The sequence below is a fragment of the Notolepis coatsorum genome (assembly GCF_963971535.1).
Source record: "Notolepis coatsorum genome assembly, chromosome: 19".
In the NCBI taxonomy this organism is placed as follows: Eukaryota; Metazoa; Chordata; class Actinopteri; order Aulopiformes; family Paralepididae; genus Notolepis; species Notolepis coatsorum.
The window spans coordinates 63,684,373-63,700,686 of NC_140183.1; the positions used below are offsets into that span (position 1 = coordinate 63,684,373).

General features: G+C 41.6%; 1 protein-coding gene across 1 annotated transcript in view; it reads right to left on the minus strand.

Moving 5' to 3' along the window:
• tmem67 (transmembrane protein 67) overlaps positions 1-16,314 on the minus strand; it is a gene marked incomplete at its 5' end in the record, with an annotated part of 58,868 nt that overhangs the window by 6,703 nt on the left and 35,851 nt on the right. The window contains 3 exons of the mRNA XM_084336678.1: positions 10,375-10,455; positions 14,271-14,411; positions 15,867-16,006. Coding sequence (XP_084192804.1) covers positions 10,375-10,455; positions 14,271-14,411; positions 15,867-16,006 — 362 coding nt within the window. The remainder of the gene's footprint in view (positions 1-10,374; positions 10,456-14,270; positions 14,412-15,866; positions 16,007-16,314) is intronic.

Here is a 16,314-nt window from a genome sequence, read left to right on the forward strand (position 1 = left end):
TACTCAAGCCTAGTAACAGACACACTATTTCTGACACTGGGAATACATTCCCTGAGATCCATAGATGTCCCTAGATTCAGATACCAAGAACATGCAAATGGTCGAATTAAAAAAAAATCTGTAAATGTTTATTCTACGTCCTTATGGAATGAGTGACATAAAAAAAAAAATGGAAGAGCCACACATTGACGGGCAAAGAGCCACATGCGGCTCGTGAGCCGCGGGTTGGCCACCCCTGATCTACACAGAAAACACAAGGAGCATTTATCTCAGGACTTTTAACATGTCTATTTTATCATGTCTATTTTATTATATTCTACTTATTTTATTTCCTATTGTATTCTTGCACAATCGAAGCGGGCATGGCCACCCGCATTTCACTGTATGTCCTGTGTATGTATGTGATAAATAAACCTCTGAGACAGCAGCAAGACTGAGATCTACACAGAAACACAAGGAGTTCAATAAATGTCACGTTTCTCTGTTCTAAATACATACAAAGTTATTTACAAAGCTTTAACTAGTTTTAACTAGTCAAGACACTAGGCGCCAGTCTGACGGTGTTCTTAAAACAACTTAAGGGTCAGGACAGCTTGACTTGGATATGACATGTCCAAGAAAATCACATCTTGTTCTTTTCTTGTTGTCTTCATATCAATCATGTGTCAGATACGACAAAACCCCTAATCTCATCTACCTTTCCATTTCGTCATGTCAAACTGTATTTATTGTAAGTCTGACCAGAGCTCACTCACTTTTCTGGTCAGACGCTTGTGTTACACTTGTCTCCGATTGTAAACTGAGGATACTTTCTGTGGCCACAGAAAATAAACTACTATCTGAATTTCTACAGTTCACAGTCTTGGCTCCTTTCAAATATTACACAACATAACCCAGAGACAGCAGAAAGACTGAGATCTACACAGACACACAAAGAGTTCAATAACCCTCAGACAGCAGCAAGACTATGATCTACACAGAAACACAGAGACAAAGAGTTCAATAACCCTGTCCATGGTCTACAAAATACAAAGAATGGATTGCACCCTTACTTAAAATTCATTATGAATTGAAAATGGGGGACCCTGATGTAAACAAGACGAAAGTCTCTGGTCTGCATCCCCTTAACACTTTAAGGACCAGCCACTAGTTAACTCGTGTTTCGATTCCACCCGTTGAGGACCAGACAAGTTGTTATTGTTTTATTCCATATTAATAAATGGATCAAGATCCCGGATCGACTCTGCAGATTTACCCGCCAGATTTAAATCGGCGACATGCAATACCGGCAAGATCCTCTTAGGGGCGCCATCGCTCCACTGCAGTATCATTGAGGCCGAATGGGAAAATATATTTTTTTACTGTCTGGGGCGTTTCATATGAGCCTGGATCCCAGCCGAACATCCTCCATCTTTGATCACGTTACGGAACGCAGATTTCAGCCTGGAATAATGGGATTTATGATCAGCCAATGGACATATCGATCTACCAGATGCCGATGAATAATGACGAAATGCTGCCGGCGATCACATGGGCTGACGGTAGGATACTATTCACCCAAATTACAGCCGGATTGGACATTGTTGTAACACGCAAGCGATCGATCAGTGAATATGGCTACTTGAACACACACTGTATTGCTAATCAATAATACTGATCGGCGTCCCCCGCCGCCCCCATTTCATCCATAGATGCTCTGTAATAGTCCGGATGCTAAACAGTGTTTTATTTCATTCGTATATATACAACAGAAATGGCGTTTGATATAACGTGACTAGCCTTTAGCCTCATATCTAGCTTCCCAGAAAAAAGACGAGGCGAAAACTGCGATAAAGCTTATATTCACGACGCTATAAAATGACAACCAACTGATGGATTTTTTTTTTTTTTTTTATTATTGCAAAACAAAAGTTATTAAAGGTCAGTACTCAACACACAATGTATAATGAAACTTTCAGTAAAGGTGGTTAAAATATATGCAAGTACAGAAACAGGATAAAACAAAAATAGTCAATAATAACATTTTAACCGTATACAGTGTATATCCAGCGAAGTTACAATTATATAAATGTTAGTATATAATATACCCCTAATACCTATTTTCTAAAACCCTACACACATATGCTCCAGCTCAAACCCCCCCCTCCCGGACCCCCTCTTGGATAGTACCTCCATTATCCCTCACTCCTAACCAGACACTACCATTATAGGCTAGCTTTTATTCTCTCCACCACTTCTAACCACATTGACATTTTGGATTCATTGAGCCCCAGAATTCTTGCTGTAGATATTTCCTGATATATCACATCGAGATATGTAAGAAACCACACTTTCCGGCACATTTTTTCCGGTTGAAACCAACGTGATGCGATCAGTTTTTTAGCTACTGTGATACCCGATAAAACCAATCTTTTTAGTTGTGGATTCACTGCAAACTCAAAAACATCATTCAATAGCAATACCGCGGGGTGTACAGGTATATTCCAAAATACTAGTATTGATAATTGTTGGGACACATCTTTCCAGAATGCCTTAACTGGTGGGCAGTCCCAATACATGTGCATAAATGTTCCTTCGTCCCCATTTGTACATTGGGAGCATTTGGAGTCCTGTATAAGCCCCATTTTGCACAGCCTTATAGGAGTCAAATATGTCCTGTGAATATAGTTCAGATTGATTTGTTGATGATCCGGGTTCCTTGATGTAAGTCGGACATTTGCCCAGGCTCCTTGCCAATCAAAGTCATTTTCCAGGTCTGGTATATCCCTCCTCCAGACATTGTCTAGTTGAAGGGTTTCATACGAGGACGTTAGTAATTGATAATAAAAACCTGATACAAAACCTCCCAATGTATCTCTTTCATAGAAAAATTTGTGGTATCTGTGGTGTTCAATTGGTATGTGTAATGGAACACCGTGAGATCTCATACAAAGTCGTAACTGTATGTAAAAAAGCCATGTGGACTCGGTGAGGTTAAACTTTATGCATATTTCGACATAACTACAGAGGCCCTTGTTATTAAAAATATCCCCTAATGAGTGTATGCCTCTCTCTTCCCATATAGGGAATCTTATAGGTCGTTTTCCCATTAAGAGAGCATTGTTATTGAATATGGGAGTGTGATTATGCCATACTTGAGGGTTAGGAAATTTCCTTTGTGTTTCCCGCCATGTCCTGATTGCATGGGTAATTATTGGGCCAAATTCTCGCTCACAATGCTTGATTGAAAGTTTAGTGTATGCTATGTCTTTCAATCTCTGTGGGGCTACTATGTTTTCTTCTAATTTTCTCCAAGATACCAAAGCCTCGGGGTCAAACCATATCTTCTTCAATGGTCTTAATGTGAAGGCATTAAAATATTGTCAAAAATCTGGGACTGCCATGCCACCGTCTGCTTTATTTCTCTGTGCGGTGGATCTTTTTATGCGAGGTGGTTTGTTATTCCAAATAAATTTGTATGTGGAGGTTTGTAATCTTTTCCAGTAGCCCTCTGGAGGAGGTAACGGAAGCATTGAGCTGAAGAAATTGATTCTTGGTAATACATCCATCTTAACTATTGATACCCTTGCCTGTACTGAGTTTTTAAGTTTTGCCCACCTGTCCAGGTCGTCTTTGATTTTGTTCTGTATTTTTGTGTAATTGTGCTTCACCGTTTGTCTTATGGTGGGAAATATTTCCACACCCAAGCATCTGAAATGTTTGACCATGGGTATCGCCCCTGGGAGGGTTGTCTCTTTTTTTGCACTGGTGTTAAGAGGAAGAAAAGCCGACTTAGGCCAATTTATTTTAAATCCCGATAAATCACCAAAGTTCTCTATCAACTTGAGTATAAGCGGCAATGTGTTGTTGGGGTTTTGCATGAACAATATTACGTCGTCCGCATATAAACTAATTTTATGATGTGTGCCCTTGATTACTATTGGTTCTATGTGTTGGGATTGTCTTATAAATTGTGCTAAAGGTTCTAATGATAGATCGAATAGTCCGGGACTAAGAGGGCAACCTTGTCTGGCTGAGCGTGATACCGGAAAGATATCGGAGATGAATGTGCCTGTTGTAATCCTGGCCGATGGGTCCTTGTATAGTACTTTAATCATATCAATGAAACCTTTTCCTAACCCCATCCTTTCCAATACTGCCCATAGAAACGACCATTCCAACCTGTCAAATGCTTTCATAGCATCCAGGGATAGTATCGCCTTAGGTGTGATGTCCTCTTTGTCTGTATCTAGTACGTGCAGTATTCGCCTTATGTTATCATTGATCAGGCGACCTTTTATGAAGCCTGTTTGGTCCGGATGAACTAAAGACGTCATATGCTTTTGCAATCTGATGGCTAATATCTTAGAGTACAGTTTGACATCGGTTCCGAGAAGGCTTAAAGGACGGTAACTACCGCACTCAGTGGGGTCTTTGTCTTTTTTGTGAAGAACTGAAATGAGTGCGGTATTTTGGTGTTCAATGAAGCTTCCCTCTTTGACTGAGTATAAGATCATATTTAGTAATAAGGGTCCAAATATGTCCCAGCTAGAAATGTACATTTCTGATGGGATACCGTCAATTCCCGGAGCTTTGCCGTTTTTCATTCCGGATATGGCCTTCTTGAGTTCTTCTAATGTGATCGGTACTTCTAACTGTTTAGCGTCTTCCTCCGTAAGTTTAGGGAGAGTAATTTGATTAAGATATGTGTCTAATTTGTCTTGATCAAAGGTCGTTTCTGAGTTATATAAATCGGAGTAGAATTCTTTGAATGTATCGTTTATTATTTTGGGTTCTGTTACTAGAGCTTGTTGTTTCCTAATGGCAGTTATATCTGCAAATTTTGCATTAATTCTTAGTCGCATGGCTAATAGGTGACTAGGTTTAGAACCTTGGAAGTACTGCTGTTGTCTAGTGCTGCGTATTTGCAATTCCGATTTTTGTCTGTACATTGCTTTGATCTCTGTCTTTAGAATGTTAACTTGGTTATCTAGTCTAGTAGAGTTGTTGTATTTTAAAGAATTAAAAAGCGTTGAGTAAAGCGTTTCCATTTCAGACAGTTTTGTGTTTTGATTTTTGCGCAATATGGAGGTAAATCTATCCGAGAAATCCTTGATCATATTCTTTACCGACATCCATAATATTCTGGGATCTTGCACCGAGTTAGCATTATCCCGTAGGAATATTGTGAGAGCTTCTTTAATTTGTGTAATGAATTCCTTGTTGTTAAGCAGCATCGAATTAAAACGCCATCTTGGGGCCCGGGCAGATAGTGTACCAAATGTTGCTTTCAGGATTAAGTAGCAGTGATCTGATAGCGCATTGGGTGTCATTTCCACTTCATATTTATCAAATATTCTCGGGGATGCAAAGACGTAATCAATTCTGGATAGTGTGTTGTGTCTCGCCGAACGACAGGAGTACTTGCGGGTCATGGGGTTAAGTGAACGCCATAAATCAGTTACTCCTGTTGATTTCGACCAATCTTTTAATGCTTTAGATGAATTCTTTTGTTCGCTGGAGAAGGAAAGGTAAGTTTTGTCCATCCTTGGGTTCCAAATGGCATTAAAATCCGCACCTATTATATATGAGTACTCGGGATGGTTTAACATTTCTCCTGTTAGTGAAGTGAAGAAACCCACTTCGTACAAATTCGGGGCATATACCGCTGCCAATGCAATTTTCCCGTTATTGTGTATAATCCTAGCTATAGTTATGCGCCCCTCAGCATCCGACCATACCCCTTTCAATTCGATATTTAATTTGCGTCTGACGACTATGGCTACCCCTCTAGTTCTCGTAGCAAAAGAAGAGTGACTAATATTATGGTATATGTTATCCGCTAACGTATTTATGTCTCCCTCTAAAATGTGCGTTTCGCTTAATAGAGCCACGTCCACATGTTCTTTTTTTATCAGTGTGAGCACGCTTTTGCGCTTGTGTTGTTTGTTTATCCCACCGGTGTTCCATACCATTATATTCAAACTAGCCATAGTCTATGCATGTTTTCGTGTAGTTTTTGGTAATGTTTCTGGAGTATGAAGCTACAATAGATGCACATCCAATTAATGAGGTCCCGTTGAGAGCTGAGCTTAAAAACATATATATATACAAATAAAAATCCCCTATTTTCCCCTCACCCAGAAAGTCGAACATGCCTGTGTTCCAAGAACACATCCTCCGCGATTGACTTTCTCCCATGGTCCACCGGATTGCCCAAACTGAGCATTGTAATCCTAATTTTCCTATGCTAATTGCCATAGGATCTAACATTTCCATTCTATTGCAATAGAATGTCGCTTTTGGTCTTGCACCTTCCCTTACTGTAATGAAGTATTGTGATAAATAACATAAAAATAAAAATAGAAAATAAAATAAAAAAAGAGAATAAACCTTTATCGACATATTCCTTTGAACCCTCCACTAACGTGTGGGGAAAAAAAAGGAAAAGATTGTAGAGCAATATTGACACCTTAATGTGAAGAACATTGGAAAAGAATAATGCAAGTTAAAATATATTTAAAAAATATAGAGTAATATTGACACCTTAATGTGAAAAACATTGGAAAAGAACAATGTAAGTTAAAATATATTTAAAAAATATAGAGTAATGAGAAGAAAAAATTAAATAAAATAAAAATCAATGGAAAGATATAGATAAGGAATAAGAGATAAATAATTATCAACGTGGAGAAGCCACTAGAACCGATTTAACTGATTAGATAAGATAGAAAAGCAGCGCCTTTTAGCGCTTCAATGTGCCTTTAATGGAGTGATTACTTAAATTGTTAGAATAACCTTGCTGTGCTCATACGTTTATGTGTGGTTAATTTTTTATGTATTATTAAGGACTGATTGCACTTCATTTAATTTATTATCTGCTATGTGTATACACACCGAATGTTATTGTTAGAGTTGTATGCTTCGTTGTCATGGTGCCTTATGTTCTAGAAGGTTGTAGAATATACTAGTGCCTAGACTATTTTACTTTCCAGAATGATCTAAGAGACCCAGGGCATTTGAGCGATAAACCCAGAATATTCCAGATAGATCTTTTTGCAATGATATTTATTTGTCCCCTCAGAGACCAGAGACTGAAATTATAATGTATTATGAATCGTATTATACACAGTACACTTTGTTATAGACGACTTGCATATCGTTTGCTACTTTGATGAACACAACAATGTCATTCCAACACTGGTGGAATGACCTCATTGATGAACACAATAAAGTCATTCCAACACTGGTATATATTGAGAGAGAGGCTTAACTGTTTCCGGCATTTTCGTCATGCTTTGGGTTATTTGCTACATTTTGATTCAGGAAATCCTCAGCTTCAAAAGGTGTATATGGACCTGACCTGCGGCCGTTATTGCCCAAGAATGATAACAGCGCCGGATATGCTAGCCTTGGCTTGTAGCCGGCTTTGTACAGCTTTTGCATCACATCTTTGTATGGTAGACGTCGGATGATGGCCTCTTTGCTCAAATCTTCGTAGATAAATATTGGTTTATCACCATACTTCAGCTTCCCACGTTGGTTGCGAGCATATTTGATGATGTCATCCCTTGTTGTAGTTTTCCGCAGAGTGACAATGATGACTCTCGGCCCGTTGATACTTTGCCCCTGGGAACCGATTCTGTAAACTTGTTCCACTTCTGGCACTTTGTTTGGATCGGTGTTATCCAAAATCGTTGATAACTCTTTTGGAAAGTTGGTGTCTTCGCAGTTCACTGCTTCGTCAAGCCCCACAATGCGGATGTTATTCCGCCTGTGGTAACGTTGGGTTTCTAGTTGCCTCTCCATCGCTTCGTTTTTAAGCCCTTGTATTTCCCTCCGATATTCCTCTTTCACTCTTTCCATCTCTTCTCCCATCTGTGTCATGCCACCTTCGTTCGCCTTGACTGCTTTTGTGTTTTCTGTCACCGAAATCTCCACTGTCTTGATTCGCTTTGACTGTGCATCGATCGCTTTCTTGACTTCTTCTAATTTCTCATCGATGCGATCGAATTTAGCCTCGATGCGATCGAATTTAGCATCGACGTTTGCCTCGAGCGCCTTGATGTGTGTAATCTGCAGGTTAGACTGTTCTACCATCTGTTCTTTCATCAGGTTAGACTGTTCTACCATCAGGTTAGTCAGTGTGTTGAAATCGGGTGGATTTCTGCTTTCTTCAGTTGGCGGCATATGGTAGATAGATGCAGTGACGTTGGAATCCATAAATCTGGCTGCTCTCGCTTTCACGGAGCTTGATTCTGTACCTTCTGTTATGTTGGTCTCTATTGACTCTCTTTCGGGGACCGTAATCGATGATCCCGGTAAATTGTCCTCTTCCTTCTCCTCCTCGGAGCTTGTCGCTGTCGGCTCAGAACCAACGACGGTTAGGACGTGTCTTCCTCGTTTTGTTACGTCCTGCGCCGTTGAAGTTGCCGTAGTTATTTTCTCTGCCGCCTTTCTACCTTTAACCATTTTGTCTTTTGATATGGTTAGTAGAGGGTCTTAACAATACATACGATGTGGTCTATTCTCTTTCTCTTTTTATTTTCTTTAAGCCATTATGAAGGCACGGTTTATGCACTCAAGTGACAATGAGAATGGACAGATAGCAATACTATAAAGTATATATATAGCTGTTAGAAAGTACATCGGTTTGTTGACAAACCCTGGTCGTCCAGAACCATATTACACTGCAAACCGTGGTCGCCAATGTGTTAACAATTGTGTGTATTGAGCCGTACTGTATTGTACCCATTCTGCAATCTGTTAATAAAATGTTCATTCAATCAATCAATCAATCTGCATGGTGATTGATTGAATGAAAATTTTATTAACAGATTGCAGAATGGGTACAATACAGTACGGCTCAATACACACAATTGTTAACACTTTGAGAGCCAGTCCGTGTTTTCCCTTTTACCCCCTTGAATGCCCACATCCACTCCAATGTTAACGTTAATATCGCCTAATCTATGTTTTAAATTGTCTAATCTGCCCGTCGCTTATCAAAGACTCATTTTCCAGTCAACATTGTCATGGCAGATTGTTTTTTTATTGCTTCATTTCCATTTGATAGCATTTTGAAAATCACTTGTTTTCGCGGAAAAAACAACACATTCTATGATAATCGCCTTTTACTGGAATATTCTAGAACGTTGTCATTTTTCGGCCTATTTATGAATCGTTTTCAAATAAACACTAGATGATCGATAGTATATGTGTACGCATGCACGCTCGTGCCACCAGTTGAAAATCAATTCTCGTATTTCCTGACCGCGAGCAGAGTCAAACAGCCTATCACCATAATCACATAAAAGCTTATATATCCGTGAAAACGGGTCTGATTATCCTAATACTGATAACATAGATTCCTTACCCGAGATCAGATGGTATCCAAATGGTTTATTCCAATTCCCGATCGCCATTCAAAAAAATCGCTCATTTGATTGATCCATCGTGTATACAGTAAAACACATATTCCCCGCGGCTCGGAGGCTCCAGAGTGAACTCTGGTAGACCCCGGTTACATGAGTGAGAAATAAAATGTGGAGTGCGGGGTGTTTTTTCCCATAAATTTTCATTGAGTCCAATCCAAAAGGGTGATTTACCATCTGGGAGACGATAGGGGGCGCTTTTTTCACATCTGAGTGCCTGGGGTGACTGGATCTCCAACGGTAGGCTCGCTTGATGCAATATGATTTCAGATCGCTAATAAAAAAAAAAACTAATAAAACAAATATTCTCGTGAGTGGGCATTCAACCCGGGGGGTAATAACACGAGAAAACTCGTGGGTGGCATTCAAAGTGTTAAGGGGATGCAGACCAGAGAAAGACTTTCGTCTTGTTTACATCAGGGTCCCCCATTTTCAATTCATAATGAATTTTATGTAAGGGTGCAACTTGCTCCGTGCAATCCATTCTTTGTGGATCTAGCCCACAGTGTTTGCACGTTTAACATCGTCTCATGGTATGGAAACCTCTCAGTAAAACACAAGAACAAACTGACACAGGTTGTCAACCAGACCAGCAAGACCATAGGAGACACACAACTCCAACTCCAGGACTTGTTTTTTCAATCTACAAACAAAAAGGTGATTCAGACCTACAATGATGCCACCCACCCTCTCCACCCAGCATGTCAGCTGCTGCCACACTGAAAGTCCCTATGGCAAGGAAGAACAGCTACAGGAAATCCTTTATTCCATTAGCTGTGTCCATCCTCAATGAGAGCCTATTTAAATAGGCCCCTTGGGGCTCGCCTGTCCCCCCCCCCCGTATAACGTTTTGAAACCTGATGAAAATCTAGTGTTAAAACTAAAGTTAACTCTGAAACGCCCTTTGGGATGTGCGTACATTATGTACAGATACCAACACAAACAGCAGAGGTCAACTTACATTACTGATGGAGCAGAGGTCCACAAACTGACGGATCTTATCCTCCACGAAGCGCTCATAGAACACAGTGAAGAATATCACCTGTGAAAATAAACACTGGCGGTTTTGAACGGGCCTTCAGCTCTTTAACCAGACTAGGTGGTGAAAGGGCAGTGGGGTCTCTGACACAATCCGTGATCAAAACGTAAACAAATGGTTAGCCCCACCACCAAATGAAGAAATATTTTCACACAAGGACCATCATTAGACAATAGTTTAGTTATAATAATTATAATTAAAATAGCATTTCTTGTATTTTATGGCTATAAAGGAGTAAAACAGACCTACTGTATAATCTGAAAGTAAAATAAATAATAATAATAATAATACTCAAGAACTAGGAATGTCTGATCACTAAGTGTGTCTGCCTCTGATCACCTAAATTGCACGGACTATAATGTATAACGTATATCATGCCAGTTAGGGTACTTTGTGTATACTGCACCTCTGTATACTTTACTTATAGTATATATTCAAGTGTTTATTGCCCATATTTATTGTAATGCACAATATAACTGATAGGGCACACAGACCCTAATCTGCACCTTTGATTAGACTGCTTACTTGCTCCTATTCTTATATTCAGAGTTAATATTGTTTACACTGCTTATTCTTTATCTTTACTATAGTTGTATTGCCTATATTTATGTCTTTCTACTATTACCCTGCCCATATCTGTACCCCATCCTGCTATGATGCCTGAATTTCCTAATTTCTCAATAAAGGAATATCTTATAATAATAATAATAATAATAATAATAATAATAATACCTGTATGACTCTGACAACATAGTATGTTTCATTCCTTGAACCATTTCTTCAGAATGTATCAACATGTACTAGACCAATATAGACACTAACAATAGAGGCCTTGCATGGAATACACAGAAGGAGGGAGAGGATGCTGGCGCTGCTTGTTGCCGCTTCTCCCTGTCGGTCGAGTTTTAATATTAATTGTTTATTGTCGTTTTTAAACCTATCTTGGCCACTTTTTTAACTCCTACTGCTTAGCCTGTGGAGCCAGCTATTTTTAGCTTTTAGCTTTTTAGCCCCCCTCTGGAACCTGTTAAACTATTTGTTTGTCTGGTCACAGAGTGGTTTGCCTACCTGCCGGTGTGCTTCTTTTTTCTACACAGACCATCGTCCTGGTGTTCTCGCCGAATTCAAGCAGCATCATCAATCACCTGCCAGGCTGCCACAGCTTTCCACCCCCGTATGAGTGCTTCATGGCTAGAAGCTAGCATCATGATCGGATCTTCCTCCGTCGGCATGCGGCAGTATTCCATCTTGCAGCTGCTGAGACTCAACTGCACAAATATTCCAACCTGCCTTCCAACCATCAAACAACTGAAACTCCTTCTCCGGCCCCGGTACATCCACAGGAGTTCCCAGAGGAAAGTTGTTTACACGCAGCAACAGCAGCATGGAGTCCCACGGCTTGGTCAGTCGATCCCCACTGTCGCAGTGCTACGACGTCATCAGAGCGCTCCCTCTCTGCAACCTTGTAGCTCTATGAACATTGCAAGCACTAGGTGGCACAGTCCCAGTACTACATCTGGCACGGTCCCAGTACTACTCCTCCATCATAAATGACAGTCCTGGAAACTCCAAGCAACTATTCTCCACCATCAACCACCTCCTCAAACCCCAAATATCACCTCACTCTGACTCTTCTGAGGAACAGTGTAGCAACTTTGCCACCTTCTTCAGGACCAAAGTTGACACCATCCGCTCCCTCCTCTCTAGCCCCTCCAGTCCAAACAGTTGAACCACAGCCGGCGACTACTCAACCTCTCTGCTGCTTTTCAATCATCACACAGCGAGAAGTTGAAAAAATAGTCAGGAAAATGAAGCCTTCCACTTGTATCCTGGACCCCTTTCCCTCAGCCCTGGTGAAATACAATATTGTCGCTATGAGCCCTCTCATCACCAAGGTCATAAACCACTCTCTCCAGGCCGGCCATGTCCCCTCTGCCCTTAAAACTGCGGTCATAAAACCACAAATTAAAAAACCCTCCCTAGACCCGGAAATCTTGGCCAACTACAGACCTATATCCAACCTCCCATTCCTGTCCAAGGTGCTGGAGAAGGTAGTTGCCGCTCAGCTTCAGGACCACCTAAACTCGAACCAACTTCTCGAGAAGTTCCAGTCAGGTTTCCGCTCCGGCCACAGCACCGAAACTGCCCTGGTCAGGGTCACCAACGACCTGCTGCTGACGGCTGACGCTGGCTCTCCTTCCCTCCTCATCCTCCTTGACCTCACAGCAGCTTTCGACACCGTCGATCATGACATCCTCCTTCACCGGCTTCAATCCACCATCAGACTTTCAGACTCTGTCCTTGATTGGTTCAGATCTTACCTCACCGGAAGAACGGAGTATGTCTCCTTGGGAGAGGCAAGGTCTGACACCCATCATGTCACCTGTGGTGTCCCACAAGGATCAGTCCTCAGCCCCACCCTATTCACCCTCTACATGCTCCCCCTTGGCTCTGTCATCAGCCGGCATGGAATATCATTCCACTGCTACGCTGATGACACCCAACTCTACCTAAAGATAAACCCTACCCCATCCACAGTTCTGCCATCTTCCACTCTGACCACCTGCCTTGAGGAGACCAAGGCGTGGATGAAGCACAACTTCTTACAGTTAAACAGTTCTAAAACTGAAGCCATTATTATTGGCACCCCACACCAGGTTCGCTCATCCACCATCACCACCATCACCTTTTCCGGCCAAAACATCACCCTGTCACCAACAATCACCAACCTAGGGGTAAAAATGGACCCTCACCTGACCTTTGAGGCGCACATAAATCAATTATACAAAAACTCTTTCTACCACCTTAGGAACATCGCCAAACTTCGCCCCTCACTCACTGTCCGATGCCGAAAAGCTCATCCACGCCTTTGTTTCCTCCAGGCTGGATTACTGCAACGCACTCCTAATCGGGATCCCTAGCAAGAACATCCAAAGGCTACAATGTATCCAAAACAGCGCTGCTAGGATCCTGATGAGTGCGGAAATACCACCACAACACTCCCATCCTCAAGTCCCTTCACTGGCTCCCTGTCTCACTCAGGATTGAGTTCAAAGTCTTCCTGCTCACCCACCATGCTTCTACGAAAACGCCCCCCCCCCCCCACCTATACCTCAAAGAACTCATCACCCCTCACTCCTCCTCTCGACATCTCCGCTCTGGCCAGGCAAACCTCCTCCAGCGCCCAAGGACCAATCTCTGCACTATGGGAGATCAGGCTTTTTGCTCTTCCACTCCCAGTCTGTGGAATGCTCTCCCTGACTACCTGAGAGCACCACAGACTGTGGATGCTTTCAAGAAAGGCCTCAAAACTCACCTTTTTAGTAGAGCCTTCTGTTGACTTTCTATCAAATTTTTAGCTCCACACATTTTATGTTCTTTTACCAATTTCTTTTATCAGTTTTATTTATTCTATGTTTCTCTATGTTATTCTATGTTTAGTCTTGCCTATTTTTATATTCTCTTTCCTTTATTCTTGCTAGTTCTTTTAACTGTAGCACTTTGAGATTTGCCCCGCAACTGTAAAGCGCATTACAAATAGAATCTATTATTATTATTATTATTATTATTATTATTATTATTATTATTATTATTATTATTATTATTATTATTATTATTATTATTATTATTATTATTATTATTATTATTATTATTATTATCTTAATAATATATATTTTTTAAATCTTATTTTCCATCTACAAATCAAACTCTTTCAGGATGAATATACTCCACACGTATATATACACTTATATTCCCGAAACAATCTGGCAGCTTCAACAGGCAGAGTAACGACTACTACAACCTTACGGTAGTTGTACCTGCAGAAGTCCGATGCAGAGCCAGAGTGTGGCTGCCAGGCCGTAGCGCAGGATCAGGCTGTAGGGAGGGATGTACGCCTGAGGGGGGCGCTCTAGTTCAGACCAGGGGTCCCTCAGGGCCAGGCTGGAGAAGCCCACCACCTGGACCATATGGTGGAGAGTGGAGACAAGTCAGTGACATGAAGGGGAACGGAAGAAAAGACACAGTAACAAGAGACAAGAGGTTAGGACGAAAGACGGAGAAGCGGCACAGTCAGGACTTGAGATTCAGTGCTGCTAGGCAACGGCCAAGTGCATGCTCTGACGTTTTGGCTGGAGCTTGTCAAAATCTGTAAATCTCAAATCCCGACCTCTTTTCTTACATTTACATTTTACATTTAGTGATTTAGCTGACGCTTTTATCCAAAGCGACTTACAAGTTCTGTACAACAAGTCAGCAGGAAGGGTACAACTCTGGCAGCTAAGGGTCAGTAACATTGTTCGTCAAACCGTGTCGAACTTGAGTGCATAGTAGTATAGACATGTTAGCATAGTACGTAGTAATATAGGCAAGGTAGATTCCTTAGTTGCAGAGTGCATAATAGTAAAAGACAGTATGAAGGTTAGTCGTTTTTTATTATTTTAATTTAATTTAATAAATTTATTTATTTATTCCATATTCTTCATTTCAGATATTGATTGAAGAAGTGTGTTTTTAGTCGACAACAGATAATTGGGTGATTTCCGTCTGTCCTGACCGTGGTGGGCAGTTCGTTCCACCATTGTGGAGCGAGGACCGAGAATAGCCGGCTTCTCTTTGACGACACCCCCGGAGCTCGGATAGGAGTGGGTCTGAGGCGGCAGAGCGTAGGGGTCTTGAGGGTGTGTAGTTAGAGAGACCATCGCAACTGTTGCTTCCCTCGGACACATTTTGTTTGTCTGATTGTGTACTTCTTAAGTTTGGAATGAAACCTCTTTGTTTGGGATGGGTTAATAAATTAAATTGAATCCACGCTAGGCAGCACTGTGGTCAGTAGACAAAAATATTTCTGTTTGATGTGTGCGTGTGTGTCTGTTGTGGCAACCCCAAGCCAGCACTGGGCTTGGTGATTGAAGGCCGCTAAGTAACGGCCCAATGGCTAGGCTCTGCCCATATTTGAGTGTCCACTTCCAGGCACACCTGCAGCTAGAAGGCCATCAAGACCAGCTAGCCAATCACGATGCGATGCGCGTGTTGAGGCGAGTGACCAAATAGGAGCCAAGGACACACGCTCACGCTCTCATATCGGGGGCGAGGAGACAGACCGGTGAGCGGAGAAGCCGCCCGACAGACAGTCAGAGTATACGTTGAAGTCAGTGAGAGTAAAGGAGAACAGTGAAATGTTTTGTTTGATTTGAAAATAAAAATAAATTATTATTTTGGGAAACACAACTCGGCTGTCTGTTGTTTTATTCTGTAACCCCTACATCTGGTGTGTGTGTGTGTGCGTGTGTGTGTGTCTGTGTGTGTGTGTGTCTGCGTGTGTGCGTGTCTGTGTGTGTCTCTGTGCGTGTGTGCATGTCTGTGTGTGTCTGTGTGTCGGTCTGTGTGTGTATGTGTGTCTGTAGACTGGGCACCTCCAGGAGGAAAAGGACAGCCATGATCTGGAAGGTGGGGCTGATCTTCCTGATGGTCTGGATCTCGTTCCACTCGTTGGCCACAAAGTAGGTCCTCCAGATGCTGACAGGAGACTGCTCACGTTTCACCTCCCCGTTGGCTGATAAACAACAACAACAACAGCTCATGTCTCATTCAATACTAGACAGCCGAACTGTCACATTTCAGGTTAGAAATGTGAACTTATGGAAAGTCAAAAACCACTTATTTCTAGTCACATTGTCTTCCCAAAAATGAGATAATGGAGCTTTGTACAAGTATAACATAATGGATTCCTCCTAAAAGGCTGGGTGAGAGAGAGAGTGGTGAATGTGTTTACCCTGGACAGTTCTGAGTGTGAGAGAGAGGGGTGAATGAGTTTACCCTGGACAGTTCTGAGTGTGAGAGAGAGAGGGGTGAATGAGTTTA